This window comes from Lynx rufus, unplaced genomic scaffold, assembly GCF_022079265.1.
Source record: "Lynx rufus isolate CCGP_SWC_20201006 ecotype Redwood Valley unplaced genomic scaffold, mLynRuf1.p SCAF_34, whole genome shotgun sequence".
NCBI classification, from domain to species: Eukaryota; Metazoa; Chordata; class Mammalia; order Carnivora; family Felidae; genus Lynx; species Lynx rufus.
The window spans coordinates 846,489-870,658 of record NW_025814850.1 but is presented as its reverse complement, the minus strand read 5'-3'; the positions used below and the strand labels follow the sequence as shown (position 1 = coordinate 870,658).

Sequence of the window (24,170 nt, the reverse complement as noted above, 5' to 3'; positions counted from 1 at the left end):
TCCGCCTCGCCGGCAGCGGGCTCCACCCTAACCCTAAGTCCCAGGCGGCCACCGGCTCCTCCCAGTTCTCTGAACTACAAGTCCCGCCGTCCCTCGCGCGCGCTCTCCCGCCTCGCCCGTGCCCCCCACAGGCGTCGCCTGTAAATCGGTCAAGAGGGCCTCCCATTGGTCTCTCCGCCCTGTCAGTCACCTGGGAGTATTGAGGGGCGGGTCCGAGGTGGAGATCCGGATCCGGAGCGGCTGAAAGGCGGAAGTGGAGGCCGGAGCCTGGGACACCGCCGGGGGGAGAGGAGCGGAGCCTGTCCGAGCCCCGGCCCCAAGTAACGCCGCCGCCCCGGAGCCGCCGTGAGTGTGCCTGTCCCGCGACCCAGTGTCTCGTTCGCGTTGAACCCTCTTCGGGGCAGCACTTCCTCCCGCCCAACCCCGGCTTAGGGGGATAGTGACCCCTCCCCCGACCCGTAGCCCCCTCTTAAGGGGCTCCCCAGGCGTCGGGCCAAAGGGGGGCCCTTCTTACCCACTCTAACCGGCCCTCTATGAGCCTTGGGACACCCCCAGGGCCCTCCTCTGGCCTGTCCAGTCCAGTTGTGGGAGAGAGAGACCCCAAATTCTGCTCCCTCTGCTCCCAGAACTGGAGGAATCTTTGCTAGGTATGAAGGAGGCGGTCTTCCTTCTCCATAGAGGTGGCGAGGAGTGCTGTCTGTCGCGGTTTTCCTCCCCGCCGGCCCACACCGTCCCACAAAAACAGTTGTCCCCTCCAGCCCTAGAGAAATTTTATCTCGATTTCCTGGGGGGGGGGGAGGGCGGAGGGGTCCTCCTGGGTGACAGCGTTTCACTCTCACAGGCTCCCATAGCTCCTCCCTTCCCCTCTTTCCTCGAGCCAGGGAGCCAGCCAGGATCTCAGCAGAATTTGAAGTCTTGGCCACTTTTTAGGGATGAACTGCCTTCTTGTCTTGCCCGCTCCACCCCCATATCTGTCCTCTAGTTATATTGTTCCCTAGTTGTGTTTTCTGAGTGTATTTCTCTTCCTGCCTCTGAAAAATTTAGCTGAGGTTTGCTTAATCCTAGCTACAGATCACAGATCAGGGTGGATCTGCCCATTCATTATCTTCTTTCTCTCCCCCCTCTCCCCCTCCCCCTTGCTCCAGGCTCAGCCCTGTCCTCCCAGAGCACGTGAGTGGTTTCCAAGCTGCTTCAGAGGGACTGCTCCTCCTAGGACTGCTGTCTGTTGGCCTTTAGGGCGGAGAGAAAAGACCAAAAATTAGGAATCTGGAATCAAAGGGTCCTGGCTCATCTCTTTCCCACTCTCAAACACACACACATCTCCTTGATCAACAGGTCTATGCCACTTCTAGTCCTAGGGCCTCTCCAGTCCCTTCTGGGCTTGGACAAATTGTAGATTATGGAGGAGCAAGGTGAGAGCACAGTGGCACCTCTGGCTTCTTGATGTGCTGATTTTTGTAGCCCAAGGGATTCCCATACATGCCAGAAAGGGCTGATTCCCCCCAGCCTTTCCAAGAGGCAGCCTGTACTGACATCTGATCCTTGTCTAGTGCTTGGGACTTAGGTGTGTGAAATGGCTGTTGTCTCAGACCAGCCTGGGAGGTTCTTTGTTATGTGGCCAAAGTACAGGCCAAGACTGTACCTTAACGAGAGTAGCCTGACTCTTTGAGGCCATGACCGACCCTTGCTATCACATCCGAGGAAGGGAGGAAAGGCCATGCAGTCTTTGGGAATTTCTGTAGCTCTTCAGTGTTCTGCACCGTCTTTACTGCCCTTACAGGTGCTAAACGGTTTTTTTTTTTTTTTTTTTTTTTTTTTTTGCCTTGAGACCTTTTCTGACTTCTTCTGGACAGTCAGTCACCAGTGTCTCACTCCTACAAACTTTTGAGCTAGACCTGGGATGCACTCATTTCGTTTTTTATTGGACAACAAAAAAGCCTACCTTATTGGGGTCAACAGTTGGACCACTAGTGTGGTCTTCTTTGGAAGGTTATTGGAGACTTCTGTGGCCAGTCTAGTTTCTCTAATCTGGTCAGCCTGTGCCTCTGAGGGGCAGGGCTGGAGAGGCCTGACTGCTCACTGGCCATCGGTCTCTGACCAAACTTATCTCGCCTGTCGAGGGTTGTGGTTTCTGGAACTCTTTGAGAGTCACAGGATGAGGCTGCCAGCCTTCTGAGGGGACCCTCTTTGTCTGGACATGCTCTCCCGGCCAGAATTCTGAAACAGGTTTTTGAAGGAGAAGCTCTCCCTTTCAGAGAGATGTGGAAGGCATCAGTGCCCCCGATAGTCAGGCAGCCGCTTCCGGTATCCAGGGATTGTAGAGTCCAAGCAGAGATCTGACATTGCTTGGCAAAAAGAGGAAGGGCTCTGTGTGCCACAGAAGCCTCTCCTCTCTTGCCTCTTTCAACTAGTTGGCCTTTTCTGCCTTCATGCAATAGAGAGGTGGTAACGATGGATTTTTAGAAATCATTTTAAAGCTGCAGGGTTTTTTCACACATGATCCTCCCAAGAAACAAAGTTCTTTTCATACCTGTTCCTTACAAGAGTCCTGGGAGATCATGAGATTTTGTATCTCCATTTTAGAGATGATGCTGAAGGAATTTAAAGTAGCTAGCCTTAGGTCATCTGGTTAGAAGGTGGTAGAACCGGGGCTTGGGATTTAGGAATCCACGTGCCTCTTTTTCCCTAAGAGTGGGCCCTTCTTCGGGCTGCTTCAAGGAACGGGCACGCAGGGTGAGCAGGCAGGGGCCCCACTGCAGACCCTTTAGCGTCCGTGTCATTGATGCCCTCCTCTGCTTCTGTTTTTTTCCCCACCCCCACACCACCTTCCTATCCTCCATGACCCCCATCTCCTCTGCCTCTGGGGACCATGGTAGTTATGAGTCCCAAGTCAGTACTCTTCGGGGCGGGAGTTTGCTGACATCTGTAGCATTCACTTCTGGGAAAGTCGTGATGGCTAGAAAATGAAAGTAAAAGTGAGTGGGCTCAGGGGTCTCTCTGGGCCGGGTTATGGGTGTTGGGAGCCAGCAGCGCGGCTTCTGCTTCACCCCCTGATTCCCCTTGCTGCTCGCGGGTGGGAAGAATGTGGCTGTCCACCAGTAGCTCCTTTCACTAGAATTTACATGGAAACAGCAAGGTCCAAATTCAAATTCAGCCCCACGAAGCAAGTCCTTCTTAGAGACATCCTTCTTCTGAGCCTTGCCCAGTAAACAGAGAGGTAGTACGGTAGGGTGGAAAGCACAGCTTTATAGAGTCAGCCAGACTCTATAGTCGCCTGGCCTTGGACTTGTGACTTGATCTTGTTGAGCCTCTGTTTCTTCCAGTAAAATGGGGGTACGAAGTATTTTGCAGAATTAGAAACAGGGTAAAGGAGCTAGTCCGGTGCCTGGCACAGGATAGCCAGATACCCACAAATAGCAATTTTATGGATCAGTGGGGTTTCGAAGGCACATTATAATTCATCCCGAAGATTCTGCTTCAGCATTTGTACCACAGCATAAGTGTTGCTGTGTCGCCTGGTGCTCTGCTTCATGGTTTTACATGTTGTCTCATCTCACAGACACCAGTCAGAATCAGTGTGGGTTGTATTCCCATTTTGCAGAAGAGAATGCTAAGGCCATGACTGTGCTTCTTCATCTGGGGTTCTTGGACCCTGCGGGGGTCCTGTGCTGTGGGTAGTCCAAGCCACTGACTAAGAGGGGTCTTTGCATCTTCTAGGCACTTCCATCTTAGTTTTAAGCATTTTTGTATTAAAACAGTCATGGATCTATTACAGATTGGAATGCAAAGTTTACATGAGTTTAAGCTAACACAAGAAACTTAAAGACAATATTTTGTTTGTGGCAGGCTGCTTTGGGTTCGATTCCCAGATTCCTGGAGTTTTGCATTTCCTCTCCTCTGACTTTAATCAGGGGTGCTTTTGTTGGGGCTATTTGAGAAGCACTGCTTCAGGTAGGATTTATAATACTTTTTTTTTTTAAGTTTATTTATTTTGAGAAAGAGAGAGAGAGAAAGAAAGAACATGAGCGGGGGAGGGGCAGAGAGGGAGAGAGAATCACAAGCAGGCTCCATGCCATCAACACAGAGCCTGACGCAGGGATCCAACTCATAACCTTGAGATCATGACCTGAGCTGAGATCATGACCTGAGGCGCCCTGTAGGGTAGGATTTATAAACTGGGATGTCACCAAGTCCAGGTAATAGTGCTTCCAAGAGTCATGGCAGAGAATTGGAATATATCTTAAGGAGTCTTCCACATTAATAGCCTGGTATTTTAAGAGAGTAGTTCTCAGATTAAATACCCCGTCTCCTGTAAATTGGAATAATAATACAAGTAAAAACGCAACTTTTTGAGCTTTGCTACGCTCTTCTTAGCCATTCATATGTCCTGACTCCTTAATCCTCCTGACAACCCCAGGAGGGTGGTACTGTGTTTAATCCCCTCGTTATGGTGGGGAACTCCCAGTCGCGTCAGAATCGAGTCTGTGCTTGGATTCCCCTCTTGTCCCATTTCTGGGCTGTGTGCTCCCTTTGCCTCCAAGGCTCTTCTCCGCCTCACCTGCCTCCGAGGCACATTTCCTGACTTTTCCTCTTAAAGCGCAGTTGGCCGTTGGAACATCACTTCCTCTGTGAAGCCTTCCCTTCCTCTAAGTAGGCTGAGGGCTTTTCCCCTCCCTGCACTTTGGTCTTAGTACCCCTTGTCTAGTGCCTGAGCCCTGGAGGGGTCATGTCCTGTTTTATCTGTGTGTCCAGGCCTCCCATGGTCCCCATCATGGAAGGCCCCCTGCTGGGGTTGTTAAAGAAGAGGGCAGACATTCATAGGTGCCCTTGAAGCACATGTCTGCCCACATCTTTTAACACACACTTTCTGAGCTCACACAGTGTGGATCCCGAAGCCTGGCCCATATCTTTGGCCTGTCCTCCAACAAGTTGCTCACACGCAGGAGAGCAAACAGGTGAACGAGATGAATGTTACAGTGCAGATGACATGGGGGTGGGGACAGGTCACAGACTAAATTTCCAGAGGGTTGCCGTCTCCCAGTCTCCAATCTTTCCAGTGAAGGGTTTCATGGGGAAAGGCGGCCATGGCTTTGGCCATCCACAGTTCCGCTGGCCACCTTCTGCAGCACATGTACCCAGTAGCTGTGCTTCGGTGGCTGCTTGTGGCGAGGTGGCATCTATGGCAGGCTGGGACTCAGCAGGATCACTGGGGGTGACTTCACCTCTGACGCGGGGCTGCTGCTTTGCACATCTGCATGGGCTCATTCGTGAAGGGGGGAGATCTTAAGAAAGTGGCACCAGCAGCTGTGTGGACAGGAGTGGTGAGAGCAGCCTTCCCTCTGTGACCTACTCCCATGGCCTTCAAACTCTCAGGCCCTGTGCCTGTGGGGTGGGGCACCTCGGGACCACTGATGCAGCTCCTGCCACCCCTCTTCCCACGCACCCCTCAGTGTGGCTCCGTGGAGAGTTCACTTGTCTTAGGAACATGAGTTCATGGTCACTGGTGTCCTTGGATCTCATTTTGCCACAAGATGAGCCACTGCCTTTTTTTTTTTTTTAATTAACTTTATTTCAGAATAGTTTTAGAAAAACTTCATAGGTAGCACAGCTTTCAGTTTTCTCATCTGCTCACTTTCTGCTACTATTAACCTCTTACATCAATATTGCATATTTGTCACACTGAGTGAACCAATTTTGATACGTAATTATTCGTGAAAGGTCCGCACCTCACTCAGATTCCTTTCGCTTTTATCTAAGGTCCTTTCTCTGTTCCAAGATCCCATCCGGACACCACATTGCATTTAGTTGGCATGTCTTCTTAGGCTCCTCTTGGCTGAGCCAGTTTCTTAGGCTTTCCTTGTTTTTGATGAGCTTGACCATCTTGAGGAATACTGCTCAGGTATTTTTTAGTGTGTTTTCGGTTGGGATGCGTCTAATGTTTTCTTCATGATTACACTGGGGTTATGAGTCCGGGGAAGGAAGACCACACAGGTGAAGTGCTGCTTTCATTACACATCAAGAGTACATGCAGTTAACGTGACTTATCTCTGTTGATGTCAGCCTTGGTCACCTGGCTGAGGTGATGTTCGTCAGGTCTCTCCACTGGAAAGTCGCTGTCTCCCCTCCCCTTTCTGTACTGTCCTCTTTGGAAGGAGGTCATTATGTATAGCTCACACTCGAGTGGGGGACTGTGCTTCTCTCCTCGAGGGCAGTGTATCTACGTGAATTATTTGGAATTCTGGAATAGGAGAGATTTGTTTGTTGTCCCTCAGTTCTTTATTCTTTTTTTAAAATTTAATTAATTTACTTATTTTGAGAGAGAGAGAGAGAGAGTGAGCAGGAGAGGGGCAGAGAGAGAGTAATGGAGAGGAAGAATCCCAAGCAGTCTCTGCACTTAAGCACAGAGCCCGATGCAGGGCTCGATCCCACAAACCGTGAGATCATGACCTGAGCTGAGATTAAGAGTTGGATGCTTAACCGACTGAGCCACCCAGGCGCCCCGATTTATTCATTTATTTATAACAGTCTGGACTCATGGATATTTATATTTTGGTTTGTAATCCAGTACTACTTTATTTTATTGCTCAGATTGTTCCAGGTCTGGTCACTGGGAGGTCTCTCCAGTCCCTTTGACCCACCCCATCATTGGGGTGGGGGTGGGGGGTTCATTTTTTGAGCACTTTTTTTTTTTTTTAATGTTTATTTTTGAGAGAGACAAACAGAGCGGGAGTGGGGGAGGGGCAGAGAGAGAGGGAGACACAGAATCCGAAGCAGGCTCCAGGCTCCGGGCTGTCAGCACAGAACCAGATGCGGGGCTCGAACTCATGAACCTCGAGATCATGACTGGAGCCGAAGTCAGACACTTGACCACAGAGCCACCCAGGTGCCCCTTTTGAGCACTTCTTTATTTTTCGTCACTACTAGATGCTCCAGGCTCACCTTGCATATTTCCTGCCCCAGTCCTAGAATCGGCTATCTCTTCAAGACCACTGCCTTTTTTTTAGCAACTGTTTGCTCTAAGTATGTTGATATGGACCTGTGTGGCTGGGTTCAATTAGTTTCTTGTCTTGCTGGTTAGTCACTGAAGACACCAGAGTTCAACAAGGTGAAGATGCCCCTGGGAAATGTGTGTGGGAGACTCCTGGCAGTTGACCCCAGGAGCAGGCTGTTGCTTCTCGACTCACCCATTCATACTTCTTGTACCCCTGCCTGATGTTTTGACTGATCCAACAACTGGACTGATCCCCGAATGGTCAGATTTGGTGTTTGCTCTGGAGTTCACTATCCATTTGGGAAGATAAGATACATGAGCGTCCTCTATTTCAGGTGCCAAGTGCTCCAGCCAGACCTTCCAGAACTCGGCCTTAGAAGGGAGTCCCTGTGGCCTGGGCCAGTGTTGTTTTGCTGCCATTCAAGAACAGACCTCCCCTTTGGGAGGGTTTGTGGCTCTAGGCAGGCCCAGGGCAGGCTGTCACTTTGAGCTGTGATCCTGAATCATTGAATAGCTTAAATCCTTCTGTTGTACTGTCAGCCCTCTGAAGATGTGTAACTTGAGCCCTTCTGGCAACACTAACTTGGGATCTTAACAGGAGTTGGTTTACAAGCCTCTAGTCTTCTATTCCTAGCTGCCTGTGTGTCCTCTTCAGGTGGCTCTGTCAGAGCATCCCGGGAGTGGGGGAGGGCGTGGGTGGCCTTCCTCACCCTGGCTGCTCTCCTAGTCATCACATTGCTCTCTGAGCTGCTCAGAGGCTGTGGTGATTAATGACGCCAATTTCCAAACCTCTAGCATTTCCAGCCTGGTTCTTTAAAAGGAACTCTGGTTTCTTTGTCAGCTGTCCTAGTCCTGCCCCCTCCCCCCCCTCCACAACTGAACTACTTCTTCCCTTTCCTGAAAGAGGCTTTGAAATGGAAGGAAGGGCATTTGGGCTTTGAGATGCTTTCTCTTGTGGGGCTTTTTCTTTCTTTTCTTTTTTTTTTTAAGGGGTTATTGTTTACCTGTTTGAGGGTTCAACCCTGCTGATTTTTCCGGATAGTGGTGGTCCCCTCTCCATTCTTGTGGCTTTGGAAGCCAGTCTCCAGAGAATACAGGGTGAGGGTTATTGACAGGACACAGGACATCAAGGGTGAACTGGTCCTTTTTCTAGGACACTGTTAAAAGTCGCCGTCTTAGTCTGTTCAGGCTGCCATACCCAAATGCCACAGACTGCCCGGCTTATAAACAAGGACATTTATTTCTCACAGTTCTAGAGGCCGGAAGTCCAAGATTAGAGGGGCAGCCAGCATGGTTGGGCTGTGGTGAAGGCCCTCTTCCAGGCCAGCTTCTCTCCATGTCCTCACATGGCGGGAGGGGCAAGGGAGCTCTCTGGAGCCTCCTTTAAAAGGGCACTAATCCCAATCATGAGTGTGCTGCCCGCATGACTTAATCACCTCCAGATACCATCACATTGGGGTTAGGATTTCAACGTATGAACGCGGCGGTGGGGGGGGGGGGGGTGGGCACAGACATTCAGACCGTAGTTGATGTGTTCAGCATTCTCTCCAAATGAGGGACATTGAAGAATGGGGTCCAAGGAGACTGTAAGCAGAAGGAACATGTGAACAGGGAGTGAACATACTGATTGAGGATCTCCTTCCTTCGTAGGGACCTCCAGGGTCGGGGCTTCCCCGCCCCAGGAACATGTATGAAGGGATTGCTCGGAGCCAGGCCCTCTGCCAAGTCTCACGTGTATCCTCTCCCCAGCAGCCTTGGGAGATGGGCGTTAGTCTTTCTATCTTATGTATCGGAAAATGGGTCCAGTGACAACACCAGGTCACCCCAGTACGTGGTGGCTCCGGGACTTGAACTGAAGTTGGTCTGACTCCAAGACTTGTGCTCTTAGCCCCTATGCAGAAGGAACCTAAGAGGTCCTGTCTGAGGTAGTGAAGAGGTTCCTTGGCTGGGCTGGGCTGGGCTGGGCTGTGGCTTTTGATGGGGTGTGAGCAGCCTGGCAGGTGGATGTGGATTTAAGCCTTCACCTGCCGCATCACTTGCCAGACCCAACCAGGCCTGTATTGCAGCTCCGTTCACCACCTACTGTGTGTGTATTGCAGACTCTGTTTACGAGCACCTACTGTGTGTCTGGCTTGATATCATGTGCTGTTAAAACAAAGGAAACCCGTAGTGCAGCCTTGGAGAATGTTGTTGTGTGCTCCTTTTCATCTGTAACAGTGCCCTTAATTTCTCTACCCTCTTCATTCCTCATCTCAAGCCCCCAAGTTCTCCAACCTCTTGCCACCTGTACCAGTCTTATGATAATTTGGGGCCATGGAAGTAGAAGTAGGACTCATTCATTGAAACTTGTTTAGACTCATTCATTGCCTGGTTTCTTCACCTGGCACTCTTTCTGCATTTTGTTCAGCAAAGATTAAGGAAGAAAAAGTCAGGGGCGCCTGGGTGGCTCAGTGTGTTGAGTGTCCGACTTTGGCTCAGGTCATGATCTCGGGTTCCTGAGTTTGAGCCTCGCATCAGGCTCGCTCCCGTCAGCACAGAGCCTGCTTGGGATCCTCTCTACCCCCCCTCTTTCTGCCCCTCTCCTGCTCTCTCTCTCTCTCTCTCTCTCTCTCTCTCTCTCTCTCAAAAATAATAAACATTTAAAAAAAGAAAGAAAAAGCCCGCCTAAAATACTGTGCTTTGTATCCAGGCTCTTGAGAGTTGCCTTCGTCTCTCAGATCTCACAGTGGGAACTTTGACCTTGTTTCTTGTTAGTTGGGCGGCCTCTGAACCACAGTGTGTGTGGTGTCTGAGCAAGAGGAATTTGGTTTGCTGGTATCTGATACCTGATTCTCTTTTCCCCATTCACTTCTCAAACACGGTCTCTGCCCTCTGCTCTCTATTTAGGAGCTGAGGGCAGTGAATTCACTTGGCTTTCTTTTGTTTTCATTTTTTTGGTAAAGACAGGAAGGGTTTGTGAGGGATGTCAGTTGCTGGTCACTTGTTGGTATGAGTAGCCCAACAAACAGGTGTGGCTGATGACCCTGACATTCGGCAGAGGTTCTTGGCATCTTTCTGGGCATGTGGCAGGAGCAGAAGTGGCAGCTGGCCCGGCTGGTGCTCCTGGCCCCCGCAGAGACCCTCCAGAGCCAGAGGGGAAGACGGGCTCTGCGTTGCTGAGATCCCAGCTAGAACTGTCCTAAGTAAATGGTAACTGCATGAGGGCGCCTGGGTGGCTCAGTCAGTTAAGCATCCAACTTTGGTTCAGGTCATGATCTCATGGTTCGTGAGTTTGAGCCCCGTGTCAGGCTCTGTGCGGACAGCTTGGAGCTTGGAGCCTACTTTGGGTCTGTGTCTCCCTCTGTCTCTGCCCCTCCCCTGCTCAATCTCAAAAATAAACACTAAAAAAATTTTTTTTAAATAATAAGTAAGTAAATTAATTAATTGATTAATTAAGTAACTGCATCAGCAGAACAAATACAGGGTAGTTGTGAGGCTTGTGGGTCAGCAGGGCTCCCATGTCTGAACTCACTGGCTTTCACGTAACTCGCACTCTGTCCTGGGATCACAGCAGGGAAGAACCTGTGCCTTGGCCGGCTCTCTTCGCATCCTCTCTCTGGCACTAGCAAGTGAAGACCTGGGTGGTGGCCCGTGAGCCACTGCTCTGCTGCAGTCCTGTTCCCACCACATCTTGTAGCTAGCTGCGTGTGGATTTGTGTCGCAGAAGGTACCAAACTTCAATCCAGCTTTTGCTTGAGACTTCTTAGCTGCCCCGTTGGGGCCAGAGGGTCCACCGCAACCCTGCCGACTGGGGTGTGCTGAGTCGGGAGATTGGGTCCCCTTAGAGAGAATAGTCTCTTAGGAGTGTCAGTGTCAGCACCTAGGGCCCCTAGTGCCTCTTAGAGTCAGGAGACAGGACGAGTTTTGCCTGGTGCAGCCGCAGGTGGTCCCCTGTCTGTCTGGCCTTCCTCACTGTCTGCCGCCCGAACGTCTGGCTCTGTTGGCCAGCACGACCAGTGAATGAGGTTCTCAGAGCTACCCATGACTCCTGGGGCCCTTCTGTGGACAGTACAGGCAGCCCACAGTGACCAAGCTGTGTCAGCAGATATGTGATGTTCTCCGCCCCCCCCCCCCCCGGCCTGGCCCCCATCAGTCATCCTCCCTATAGGCACAGGGGCTGGAGGTTTCCATCCTCTGCCTGAAAGTTAGCGCTGAGTCTGCTTCTGTCAGCTTCTCAGGATCGTCTGTTGTCGAGAGCCAAGAAAGTAGCGCGAAGCTCAGGGAAGGCTTTCTTGATGTTCTTAATGGGGCAGGGCTCTAGGAAGCTGGGGATCTGTCCCTCAAGGGTGGCTTCCGCCTCACTCACCTTGGCATCTTCCTGCCCAGGAGAAAGGGCTGTAGAGCCCGGTTCTGCCTGGAGAGTGGAAAGGACCGCTTGGTCATGTGCCTCTAGGGTTTCAGACTCCTGGAGCTCCTGCACCCTGGCCCCTTTTGCAGGTGTTAGTGCTGTTAGTGGCTCCAGCAGGAGCCCCTGTGGACAGTGTCAGGGCCCCGTTGTGGTGGGGAAGTCCAGGCAGCCAGCCCCAGCAGAGTTCTCGTTGAAAGGGGAGTGAGCTGAAACTGATCCCAGTTAAGGGAGATGGATTAAGGGCTCGGGCAGATTCAAGGGCATCTTGCAGTGGTAGGGGGCGCAGCTCACCCTGGGCAGCACTCTGGGATGCTTTCCTTCCCTTCCCCCGGAAAGGCAGTCCTCTTACTGTGACTGTGTAAACGCGGCACCCCTTCCACCCCTGCTGCCAGCTCTCCTGATCCTGAATCCCCTACTTTGTGGTGGGATGAGGGGCCCCAGCCCTGGCCTGACACACCCCATCAGCGTTCTCCCCAAATCTCAACCTGGCCTTCTAAGCCTCTGGCTTCCATGGCCAAGATTCCTCTGTTATCCTCCAGGTGGGACACAGGTCCTCTGTGTTGCAATCCCATAGTACTGGTCACACGGGAAGATGCCCCTCTCTTTGATTCCATCCCCCAGCCTGCACCCCCTAAACCCTGCAGACTCTGCAGACTCCCTCTGGACTGATTGGAGAGTGCACAGCGTCACTGTGGTAACCTTTCTGCTCACTGAAAAGACATAAATGTCACCTTCCCTTTTTATTATGAAGCTTTAAGCAACTTTAAAATTCTTCAGCCCACAGTTAAGTACAAATATATTCTTAGTATGTGTGTAGCAGTCCTATTTGTATTGAATCCTATTAGCTTGCGCCTTGTTAGCTGGGTACTTTTGTTCTTTCTCTGCCCTCTATTTTTTTTTTACGTTTATTTATTTTGAGAGAGATTTGTTCTTTCTCTGCCCTCTATTTTTTTTTTTTATGTTTACTTATTTTGAGAGAGAGAGCATGAGCACATGTGTTCGTTAGGTAGGGGCAGAGAGAGAGGGAGAGAGAGAAAATCCCAAGCAGGCTCTGCACAGTCAGCACAGAGCCAGATGCGGGGCTTGAACTCATGAATTGTGAGATCATGACCCGAGTCAAAACCAAGAATCGGACGCTTAACTGTCTGAGCCACCCAGACACCCCCTCTATTTTTTTTTTTTTTTTTTTTTATTTAAGCAATCTCCACACCCAGCATGGGGCTCAAACTCCCAACCCCGAGATCAAGAGTCGCGTGCTCCTCTGACTGAGGCAGCCAGGCTCCCCTCTTTTAGTCCTCTTCTAATTCAGGCATCCATCTTTTTGATTGTCTTTATTATTCTGAATTGTGTTATACTAAAGAGGAGGCAGAAAATATCTTCTATACAGGGAAGCTAGAATGGTTTCATAGCATTTGTAAGCTTTACTTTCTCACTGTTGTATGCAAAATTGGATTCCGGAAACATTCTGTATTGACGTGTAACTTACACGTAGTAAGATTTATACATCTCACTTGGACAGCTTGATAGATTTTTACATTTGTGTACATCTGTGTGTCTACCTCCCAAATCAAGATATAAAATATTCCTGTCTAGCAGTATTTTTTTTTTTTTTTACAGTTTGATACATTTGATCATTTTTCCATTGTTAAAAGCCATATTCCATTAAAGCCTACATAGAAGGCTGTTATTCGTACATAGAACCCCTGTTATTTGTAGTGGCTGTGATGACACTGTTAATATTCTCGGGTTTTCTATCTGTGACGAGGAAGCCCTGCTAGAATTACAAGTCCTGGGCTTGGGTTCTGCCACCACCTGACTGTGACTGCAGGCAGGCCACCTCACCTCAACTTCATTTCCTCTGTAATTGGAAAGAGGAGGATGAGGTCTTCAAGGACCTTGAGCTTTGGCAACCAATGAGTCAAAACTAGTTAGTTAGGCCCTTAGTACTGTAAGAAACCTGTCATTTGCTAGAGCCTCGCCCTCGGCCTAATACTGTGTTATTCGAACTATGCATTGTTTCATTTAACCTTGACAACAACCCCATGCGATTGGTATTAAACAATACCGTTTTATAGATAAGAGACTGAAGCTGACAGTAGTTGCCTGTCTGACTTGGCCAAGGTCACTCGGCTAGTAAACGGTGGAGCCAGGCTCTAACTAAACCAGTCTCCCAAGTCCTAATCTGTGAGCTGTGCTGGGGAATGGTGAGTGGGTACCTCATGTGGCTCATGGCTTGTGTTGCTTCAGATTTTTCTTCCTTCTGAGTCTGCAGCCAGTCAGAGGCCCGGTAGTCCTTCTGTGAGTCTGCCCTCTGGTCCTGTGTGCTGGTAGTGGTGATTTTCCCCTTTGAGGAAGGCCTGTGTTCTGGAGCCTGTGGGTAAATCATCTCCCTGGCTGACTCGAGCTTTTTAGTGTCTTCTAGCTTCACCTTTGAACCTAACTACCTCTTCTCCTGTGCCCCACTTTTCATTCTCTGCAGGCTAACACATTGCTTCTGCTCTCATCGTTTCTTGCCCAGCTCTTGTGGTGTTAGATATTCAGGAATGCTTTCATCTAGGGTATAGCTGAAGAGTCACTGGCCAGGACCACCTTTTAGGGGGCCCTGGGCAGGGTCACTTGGTTCTCCGTCCTTCCCCGCTGGGGACTAACCTTGAGTGAGCCCTTCTCAGCCTCTGGTCAACGGAGTCTGATTGGTTTCCCTAATCAGCTCACTGTCCAGGCTGTGCCGGGACTGTCAGCTAGAGGAAGTCTCTGAAGCAAACAGGAAGTGTGAGAGACGCCCATCAGCTGGAATTGCTCACTCTTTTACCAGGAAGGACAAAAAGCATGAAGTGGGTGACTTCACGGTTAGAGAAGAGACATATCTAGTGGAGGCTAGGGTGAAGGGCAGCAGCATCTGGCATCTTAGAGGCTTCAGTGGTTGCATGAAGCCAGGAATCAGTCCCCACCCACGGTCTGATCCACCTGTGTTGTCCATGGCACTGATCTGGAAGGGTGCCTTTCTGTCTCTGGCATTCCTCCCTCCTTCCTGTATCAGCTATAGCTCTTTAATGTTTATTTATTTTTGAGAGGGCGTGCAGAGAGAGAGAGGGGCAGAGAGAGAGGGAGACAGAAGACCTAAAGCACAGGCCCCATGCTGAAGAGCACAGAGTCCGATGTGGGGCTCGAACTCGTGAACTGCAAGATCATGACCTGAGCCGAAGTCCAACAATCAACCGACTGAGCCACCCAGGTGCCCTCAGCTGTAGCTCTTGTGCTTAAATCGGCTGCCTAGAATCACTGGGGGAACTTACTTTAAAAACATTTTCTGGACTCTACTTTTAGAAATTTTAATTCAGTTGGTCAGGGTTATTTCTAAATGCCCTGGTGATTCTGATAAAAAAAAAAGTTTGGTACCCACTGACCTTCTAGTGTCCAGAGCAGAGAAAAGCCAGAGTAAGTCTAGTATTTTGCTGTTTATCTCTCTCTCCCGCCCTTGGCTCCAGAACTGGCTGGGCATATATTTAGGAGCTTGGGTCCCTCTGCCCTTTCATGTACATTGTGGGGGAAAGTGTCAGGTGGCCCCCAGTCCTTGTGATCTCTTCCATTTCCTATGAAGATAATGAGATTGGAGATGGTGCTTATACTCCATAGCCTCTGAACAAACCAAGGTTCTGACTTGGAGCGTAAGGGGAGCAGTCACGTCAAGGTGAGTCTTTTGCCATGGGTCTGAAGCTCTGCCCATTTTAGCAGCTTGGTGAAAATATCCAGGAGGAAATCCATCCTACTGGTGTGTTTTTCCTGGTGTTGGAGAAACTGGTTTAAAAAAAAAAATCTTTTGGCCCATTCTGTATCTTATAAGAAACTCTGACTACAACTTTAGCTCGTAAAGAGAATTTGATTTTTATCTGAAAGAAGATTTTTGCTATGGCATTTTTGGTTATAATTCCATTACCTGCCCGTACCCGTGGGTAATTCTTGCCTCTGGTTCAGAAGATTCCCACAGCGAGATTCCCTCCCCCAGCTGGCAGGCCAGCTCAGTGTGCGAATTCACCTTTTCCACCTGCCTGGGTGCATCCTCAGCTTCCCAATCTTGGGAGGGGAGGGTATAAAGCTTCCTGGGGTTCTGGGCGTGGCCTTTGCCTGTCCTAAACACGCCCATGTCTTCGCGTGCCCTTTGTGGCAAAATCAGCTTCCTCCGTGTCTTTATTGTCTTGGAAGGTCAACACCTTTGTTCATGTGATCAGCCAGTGGGGCCAGGGATAATACCACGAGGCAACGGAGGCCATAAAAAGTGCCTTGTGTGCCTGCTCATGTGCCTCTGGAAGGCAGGATCAATATCCAGGCAGAATATGTCACCTGCCAGTTTGTGCCGGGGGGGGGGGGGCACCTACAGCACTTTTAAAAAATACAGATACTTCGGGCTCCTGGGTGGCTCAGTTGGTTAAGCATCCGGCTTTGGCTCGGGTCATGATCTCATGGTTTGTGAGTTCAGGCCCCACATGGGACTCTCTGCGGTCAGCAAGGAGCCTGCTTCGAATCCTCTGTCTCCCTCCCTCTCCACCCCTTCCCCACTCGGGTTCTCTCAGAAATAAACATTAAAGGGGCGCCTGGGTGGTGCAGTCAGTTAAGCATCCGACTTCAGCCAGGTCACGATCTCGCGGTCCGTGAGTTCGAGCCCCGCGTCAGGCTCTGGGCTGATGGCTCGGAGCCTGGAGCCTGTTTCCGATTCTGTGTCTCCCTCTCTCTCTGCCCCTCGACCGTTCGTTCATGCTCTGTCTCTCTCTGTCCCAAAAATAAATAAACATTGAAAAAAAAATTAAAAAAAAAAATAAACATTAAAAAAAAATACAGATCCCAGGCCCTCCTCCAAACCTTTGTAGGAACCTCCAGGGGCCGGCTGCACAGGTGATTTTGAAGTACAGACAAGGTCAGGAACCACTGGATAAGAGTTACTTGTCTCTCCTGGCTTGTTAAAAATACAAGTTCTGTCTGGGCAGGTTTGGAAACCCACTGATTCGATGGGGACAAGACTTAGATGTTATCTCTGTATTTCTTGACTTATGGGTGCTGATTACTTCCCACCCCAGGAGCCCTCAGCCCCAGCTGCTTTGGTTTTGTTGGAATCGGGGACTTGATCTTCCGTTCCCCTCTCCCCACTCCTTCATACCTCCTTCTGTAGTGCCCCAGCCACGCTCTGCTGCCCAGCCGGGACGATGTGTCACATGGATTTGTGGTAATAACCAACTTGTAATTCCATTGTGGTTTCCCTCTGCTGCTGTCGCCTGCCTGGCCCTGGGCGGCTCCTCCCACAGTTGGAAGGAGTCAGGGCCTGCAAGATCACTGTGACTGTGGGCTGGAGCCACACCTTGCAGGCCAGCCGGCTGCTGCCGCACAAGAAGGTCTCAGGGTCTCGCTCACCCAGCGACCGGAAACAGGGTGGGTGTTGTCTCCAGCATTCTTCCCACTGCAGGGAGATGGGCCAGGAGCACAGGAGGTAAAGGAGCACACAGGCAACCCGCATCCAGGTCTTCACCTATATGCTGGGTGGCCTTGAACAGGGCATTGAACACCTGAGAGGCAGGCTATTTATGTGAAAAAAAAAGGGAGATTGTTTTAAAGCTAAAGGGAGATGATGGTTATGCAATTGCTCGGTGAATGCTAGCCGGCTCTGAAAAGGATTTCTTTGGTAGGCCTTATGAGGAAAGCTCTCAAAGAAGCCAGAAGCACAGACCCTGCCTCAAGGGCTGGAGAGTCTCGCAAACATCAGTGACTGGGGTGAAAAGAGAAAGTTGTAGGGGCACCTGGGTGGCTCAGTTGGTTAAGAGCTGACTTTGGCTCAGGTCATGTTTTCGTACTTTGTGGGTTCGAGTCCCGCGTCAGGCTCTGTGCTGACCGCTTAGAGCCTGGAGCCTACTTGTGATTCTGTGTCTCCCTCTCTGCCCCTTTCTTGCTCATGCTCTGTTTTGGTCTCTCTCTCAAATATAAGTAAACATTAAAAAAAAATTTTTTTTAAAGAGAAAGCTGTAAAACTGTAAAATATCATACCACTAGCATTTCTTGTTACTAATAGGGATTCCCCGGCCCCCCCCCCACCCACTCCCCGTACTGCCTGCCTTCCTGTATTCTTGGGGAAGAGGTGGCTCCCGGTTCAAACCTCTTTTCCCTTGGTGCTATCCAGAAAGGAAACTGTTTTTCCTGGCTAGTGAATCATGCTTCCTGAAGCTCACTTTTTAAATGAGTTGCTAGGAGGACGGGGATGCGAAAAGGGATTTCAGACTGAACAAAGCAAGCCCTTTGCCGTCAACTTCTTGCATGAGCATAGCCCATCGCTGCCCACGGATACCCTTCTCTTCATTCACGCCCCCGTCCTCTGACTGTAGGGGGATGCACTCCCTTTGCCCAGGGGGCAGCTCTGGGCTGTACTTCCTTGGGCTCTTGTTCTGAAGACCCCTCTGCATTGACTCCATTCTGCTAAGGGTAGTTGAATCAAAGCTTTTTCTTTCCAGCTTAGGTTCAGACGCTATACAGATGTTTAGGATGAAATACCTCGTCACAGTACTCGTCTGTAAACGTTCTGGTATTTTTTAGTATAAGTCTTCTAGAGGCTTCTGGAAATAGGCTCCTCATCCTTCTTTGCGCCTCCAAAGCTATCACTAACAGAGTGACTAAGATGTCAGTGTGGAACACCGGCTGCTTGGGGTGCAGGTCTCAGTGTCCCTCATTTGTGTCTGCCCTCCCATACTTCCCTGTTCCTTCTCTGCGTCACCTTCTGCCTCTGCCAGTAGAGAATGGAACTGAGGTCTCTGTTGAAAAGGGAAATTTGGCAGCCGTTCTGACTGCCAGCAGAGCTCTCTGGCTTGGGTGTGTGTTTGGTTTTGTGTGTGTTTTGTGTTTTAATGTGTGTGAGACTTCTGGTCCATCAAAAATGAGAGAACCAGGGGGAAGAGGTTTGGGATGAAGGAGTAAAATGGGACTTTGATTCCAGTGCACAGTCCACCCTCCGACTGAGAAAGTTAGTCCTTCTAGAGACAGCAGGACAAAATGGCTATTTTGAATACAACTTGCACTGGCCAGTCCCTGGTCCCTGAGTGCCCACAAGGTTGGCCAAGCACCTTGTCTGATGAGCTTTCTATCTGGACTCCCTGTGCCCTGGTCAGCCTCACCATCCACTCTGGCTTTGCACCGAGGTGCGCTGTGATCTTAGCTACGGGACCACAGGTTCGTTGTTTGTTCATCTGGATCCTGGCGTCTTCCCGCGTGATTTTTTTGGTACTCCAAGGAGCCTGTTGACTTAACTGTCACCAGGCTGCCATATGCCCATTGTTCTCCTGTGTGTACGTGATACTTGGGATTGGGAAGTAACATGTTTGCTCAGAACCATGAACCTAGAGTTGGGAGACCACTTTTCACTGCTGAGATGATTGTAGGGCAAATAGATGTGTAGTACATCCTAGTTCAGGCTCTTCTCCTAACTTCTGGGAGGTGGGGGCCAGGGGGTTGGCAGGATGGGAGGATTTAGGTCCTCAGGGAGGGCAGCGGGAGAGACCTGTGATTTAAGAGTGATTTAAGAAGGCCTTGCTGTGCGACAGTCTCTGGCCTGACCAGTACTGCTGATCTCTCTTGCAGTTGGAGGTCCCCCGTCCTCACTAAGTGCCTCTTCGCGCAGCACCGGCCCCCGCCCCACGCTCACTGGTACCACTACAGCAGGACGGGCCATGGCGGGTCGGGGAGGTGCAGCGCGACCCAACGGACCAGCCGCTGGGAACAAGATCTGTCAGTTTAAGCTGGTCCTGCTCGGGGAGTCTGCAGTGGGCAAATCCAGCCTCGTGCTCCGCTTTGTCAAGGGACAGTTCCATGAGTACCAGGAGAGCACCATTGGAGGTGAGTGGGCACAAGGGAGTGGGGCAGCCTCAGGAATGCCAAAGAAATGCCTTGGCGTTGAGAAGGGAGCCGCCTGCCCAGAGGGACTAAACGTGCCTGCGGCGGCAGCACCTCTTCCTCACCTGGGCCCTGGAATCAAATCCAACAGCTGGTCTCCATGCCGGAGTCCCCACCGCCACCCAGTAAGACTTAGCTGGGAGTCCAAAACTGGCTTCTCCTCCCGATTATGCCACTGTACTGTTGCGCGGCCTTGGCTAAGGGCCTTCCACTGACCCGGCCTCTGGAAGGGAGAGGCTCGGTCTGGATCTCTGAGGGTCCTTCTGACCGTACCAGGCAGTGCGTCTGTCCTGGCCTCTCCTACTTTGCAGAATGGGGAAATGGCCTGGTGAGCGGGCCAGCGTTTCTGAAGTTGACCTTTACCCTCGAGCTCAGAGCCTATCATTGATTTCCTGGTGGTCAGCGTGTAGCCCGTGAGGGTGTGGGCTCAGTTCCCTGCCTCAGTGTCCTGTACAAACCTTAGGGGCCAGGGCGGACGTTGGGCTTGAGTCACCCTTTCTCTGCCCTCTTGGTAGGAGGTTTCCAGGCAGCTGGAAACTAAACGGGCCGAGTCAGCAGTCCTCTGCTGCCTCCTCAGCACCCGAGTCAGGAGCTGGAGACAGGGAAGTGAGGCAGTTTCCCCCACCCTGGGCCCTCAGGGGCGTGGGGGGAGGGCAGAGCAGGGAGCCGGCTTCCACTCTGAGCTCTCTGGGATCCTCCCCTGGTTCCCAGCGGGGAGGGGACTCCCACCTGCCTGTCCCGGCTCTGGGACTCCTCCTGAAGCATGTGCACAAGCACCACATGCTCCCTTGTCTCCTCAGACCAAAGATAGGGTCACTGTGTTCCCTGAAGGTCGAACCACAGGGTGGCCAGTCAGGAATGGGTCAAGGTCAGAGCTGGGGGTGGAGGCTAGCCAGCATGCCTGGAGGTGGCAGGGGCAGCCGGGAAGCCAGCCACCCAGCCTCCGCCTGGCAGCGGAACAGCGTGTACTTTCAGGCGGCCCCAGTGTAGCTAAGTGTGTGAGTGTCCTCAGGAAACCGAAGGCCAGTAACACCCCTGGGCTGGAGCAAACTGAGGGACTATGGAGGCTTCCAGCCTGACTGTCCCCTGTGAGGGGAGGTGGGGAGGGGGACAGGGGGAGTGGTGGGCCCACCCTTCTGTGCTTGGGAGTCCATTTTCCCCTGGGCTTTTCCCTCTCCTGCCCCTTGCCAGTCCTCCTCGGAGGTGCTCCTAAAACGGTTCAGGTGCGGGCAGATATCCCTTCTGCCCTTGCCTAGTGTGGGTCTGTAAGGCCTGTGCAACCCCCAGTCCCCTTGACACATGGCAGAAAAATACAAACACCACCTACCCTGCTTCAGCCGCTGGGCTGGGGGCTTTTCTGGGCCCATCTCAGCAAAGAGTCCACATGCAGTACTGGGGAGATATGTGGGGGTGGCTTCTTGAGCTCCTTCTTGCCTTATAACACCACCTTCCCTCTTACAGCGGCCTTCCTCACACAGACGGTCTGTTTGGACGACACAACAGTCAAATTTGAGATCTGGGACACAGCTGGACAGGAGCGGTATCACAGCCTGGCCCCCATGTACTATCGGGGGGCCCAAGCTGCCATCGTGGTCTATGACATCACCAACACAGTAAAGATTTCCCCTTACTTCTCAACACTTTGTTCCTGGATGGGGTGTGGGCAGATTTCCTCTGTCGTTTGGGGGTGTCTCACCAGAATCTCCAGGGCGGTAGCATCTTAGACACTTGGGCTCTGCCAGCTCGAGCTTCCCTAAGTGAGTGGCCCTGGGCAGAATGCCGCCTCTGTCTCTCTGACATTCTGGCCTTGTCTCCCCAGGATACATTTGCACGGGCCAAGAACTGGGTGAAGGAGCTACAGAGGCAGGCTAGCCCCAACATCGTCATCGCACTTGCAGGGAACAAGGCGGACCTGGCCAGCAAGAGAGCCGTGGAGTTCCAGGTGGGGGCAGGACAGGACTTGGTGGGGAGGAGTAAGCCGGCTCCACGCTTGGCTCAGCCTCGGCTGCTCAGGGGCTGTGCGGAGGGCCAAGTGGGGAGGCCGGGGCGCTTTCATCTGCTGTCCTCTCGTGACTTGAATGTGGGCCTGAAGGACTTCTCTGCTTCTCCTTGTTCTTTGTCATCGGCTGGTGGCGTGTGTATGCATAAGGATAGCTGAAGCTTCTGCTTATTTTTTGTGTAAACTGACTTTTCAGTGAAACTTACTGAAAAAGAATTACTTTTATCCACATAAAACACGCACGAGTAAAATTTACGCAGTACAGGAAGATACATGGAATGAAATTTTAATCTCCAACCTAGTCTCCCTTCCCCCAAGTTCATCACAGTTTCTTATTTTTCTAAAAATATACCCATGTGAATGAATCCCTTTCTTTACATCGATGGGGGTGTGCCCCATAATACTGTGTATTTTTTACCAGGCCCTTAACCAATGGACTTGTAGGTTGTTTGTAATAGCAAACGACTGGAAGCAGCACTGCGGTCAACATCCACATGCTTTTGTATTTTTTCCAAATGTGCATGTGCATTTGTAGGATAACTTTCTAGAAGTATTTTTTTAGCTTAGTGATTTTGAAGGGCAAAAGGCAGAATGGACTTAGGAAAACCTGAGTAAAACATCTGCCAATGTTTGTGAACTGAGAGGTGCTGTATGTGAAGCGGGGGCCTTGGGTGTGGTGCAGATTTGGGGGGGACCCAGAGCAGGAGAGCCTCGGGACTGAAAAATCCCTGCATTGTCTCTATTGTGTGTAAGGCGACTGTGAGGAGGGAAGATTTTTATCCTGGGCCCTGGCCCTTGCCAACTGTCATCATTTCCCTCCTACCCACTTTCTCACCTCCATCTAAACCAGGAAGCACAAGCCTATGCGGAAGACAACAGTCTGCTGTTCATGGAGACATCAGCAAAGACTGCGATGAACGTGAATGAAATTTTCATGGCAATAGGTGAGTTGCTTTCCTTCCCTCCCCTCCCCTGACCAGGGTCCTATCCTATCACCTGGCTGCTGTTTTGTAGTATGTGGTAAGTCTGTGGGGTCACTTTATCTGACTGTCAGATATAGAGAGTTCACCCCGGAAGTTTCTACAGCCTGGGCCAAAGTCTCAACATTTCACTTTCTGACCCTTTAGATTACCACCCACTGAAAACCCTACATCACCATCCCCCTACCCACTTCTTGGGATCTTTAGGCTGATCTGGCTCTGTAGTGAGTCATCCTGCCCGGGTTTGAATCCTTGTTTTATCATTTAACTCTGTGGTCCTGGGGCAAGTTATTTAACCTCTCTTGGCCTCAGGTTTGTTTTTTTTAATGTTTGTTTATTTTTGAGAGAGAGAGAGAGAGAGAGAGAGAGAGAGAGAGGCAGGCAGAGAGAGAGGGAGACACAGAATCCAAAGCAGGCTCCAGGCTCCGAGCTGTCAGCACAGAGCCCGATGTGGGGCTCGAACTCATAAATGGTGAGATCATGACCTGAGCCGAAGTTGGACACTTTACCGACTGAGCCACCCAGGCACCCTCTTTGCCTCAGTTTCTTGAAACACTCAGAATGCATGCACCTGGCACAAAGAAGCGAAGCTCCCCCATGGGTTATCCCAGATTGGGTGGTACAAAGGCCAGCTTCCACTCAAGCATACTTGGAAGAGTATTGGGGTAGCCCCACAAATGCATATTTCCCCTCCTCTTCCAAACAGCTAAGAAGCTTCCCAAGAACGAGCCCCAGAATGCAGCTGGTGCTCCAGGCCGGAACCGAGGCGTGGACCTCCAGGAGAACAACCCAGCCAGCCGGAGCCAGTGCTGCAGCAACTGAGCCCCCCTTGCCTGCCCGCTGCCCCCACCTCCTCCGCCTGACCGACCCGACTGGAATCCACTCTAACCAATCGCACTTAACGACTCGGGCTACCACTGGGGGGGCAGGGGGAGGGGTCCGCCATGATTTCTCCATAGAATTTTGATCATAGGCCGGAGTGAGTTATTCCACCTGCACCTTTCTGTACAAATACTAATTCAATTTTAAGTCTTAAGTCACTTTTTTAATATATATGATCTTCTGCTCTTCCCACTTCCAGCCCTTTCTACTGCTCTCCCACTCTTCCTCTGCTGGTAGTAGCCACGTGCCCCTGTTCCCCCCCACCCTTGTATGTGGGGAGGCGGGGGTTGGAGCAGTTACCCTTCTTTCCCTCTTGCTGATTAGCAGACTCAGCAAGAGCATCCATATCCTTACTGTGTTTGGAGTGGGTTTGGTTCTGGGTGGTGGCCCTAAGGGGCGAGGGAAGGGAGAAGCAGCTCTTCCCTCAGCTGGCTGTCATCAGGCTGCAGCCCCCCCCTCACCCCCTGACGCACAGCTGGGAGAGAAACCACAGCATTACCACAGCATTATTGTGACAGTCACCAACCCATTCCCCATAACCCCCCTCCCCCTCCGTCACCCTGACCTCTGGCTCTGAGCCCTGTTCTGACCAAATCACGATGATGAGTATTTGGGGGTGGGTGGGTAAGGGGGGGGTGGGTGGGAGGGGATGGAACCAACTTTTTCTGTATTTTGTATTGTATGTTTTCTTCAACATGTAACCAATCAGTATCTTGTCAATATAGTCAGCCGATCGATCGACCTCCCACTTGTCTTCCTTGTCTCTCTGGCAGTTTATCAGACCGCATCTGCTCTAGCTTACTTGAACTAACTTCACTCCCCCACCCCCCACCCCACAAAAGTGAAGGGATGCTGGTGGTGATGGTAACCAAGAGAAATAGGCCCTTGCTCTACCAGCTCTAAGGGGTAGGGTAGGGTGAGAGTGACCTGGGGCCGAATCTCACCAAGTTTGAAGTTGAGGGGCCCGCATTTGCCTCTCCCCCACTCCCTCCAGATTCTATTGGGGTGATG

The 24,170-nt window shown here is 51.1% G+C and overlaps 1 protein-coding gene across 1 annotated transcript; it reads left to right on the top strand.

Moving 5' to 3' along the window:
* The first annotated feature begins 241 nt into the window (after window positions 1–241).
* On the top strand, window positions 242–23,901 carry RAB5C (RAB5C, member RAS oncogene family). Its single transcript, XM_047093327.1, has 6 exons — window positions 242–345; window positions 18,987–19,241; window positions 20,760–20,911; window positions 21,118–21,240; window positions 22,148–22,241; window positions 22,984–23,901. Exons 2-6 carry the CDS (start codon window positions 19,076–19,078, stop codon window positions 23,097–23,099), a joined length of 651 nt encoding a protein of 216 aa, XP_046949283.1. The 5' UTR covers window positions 242–345; window positions 18,987–19,075; the 3' UTR covers window positions 23,100–23,901.
* Window positions 23,902–24,170: the final 269 nt, after the last annotated feature.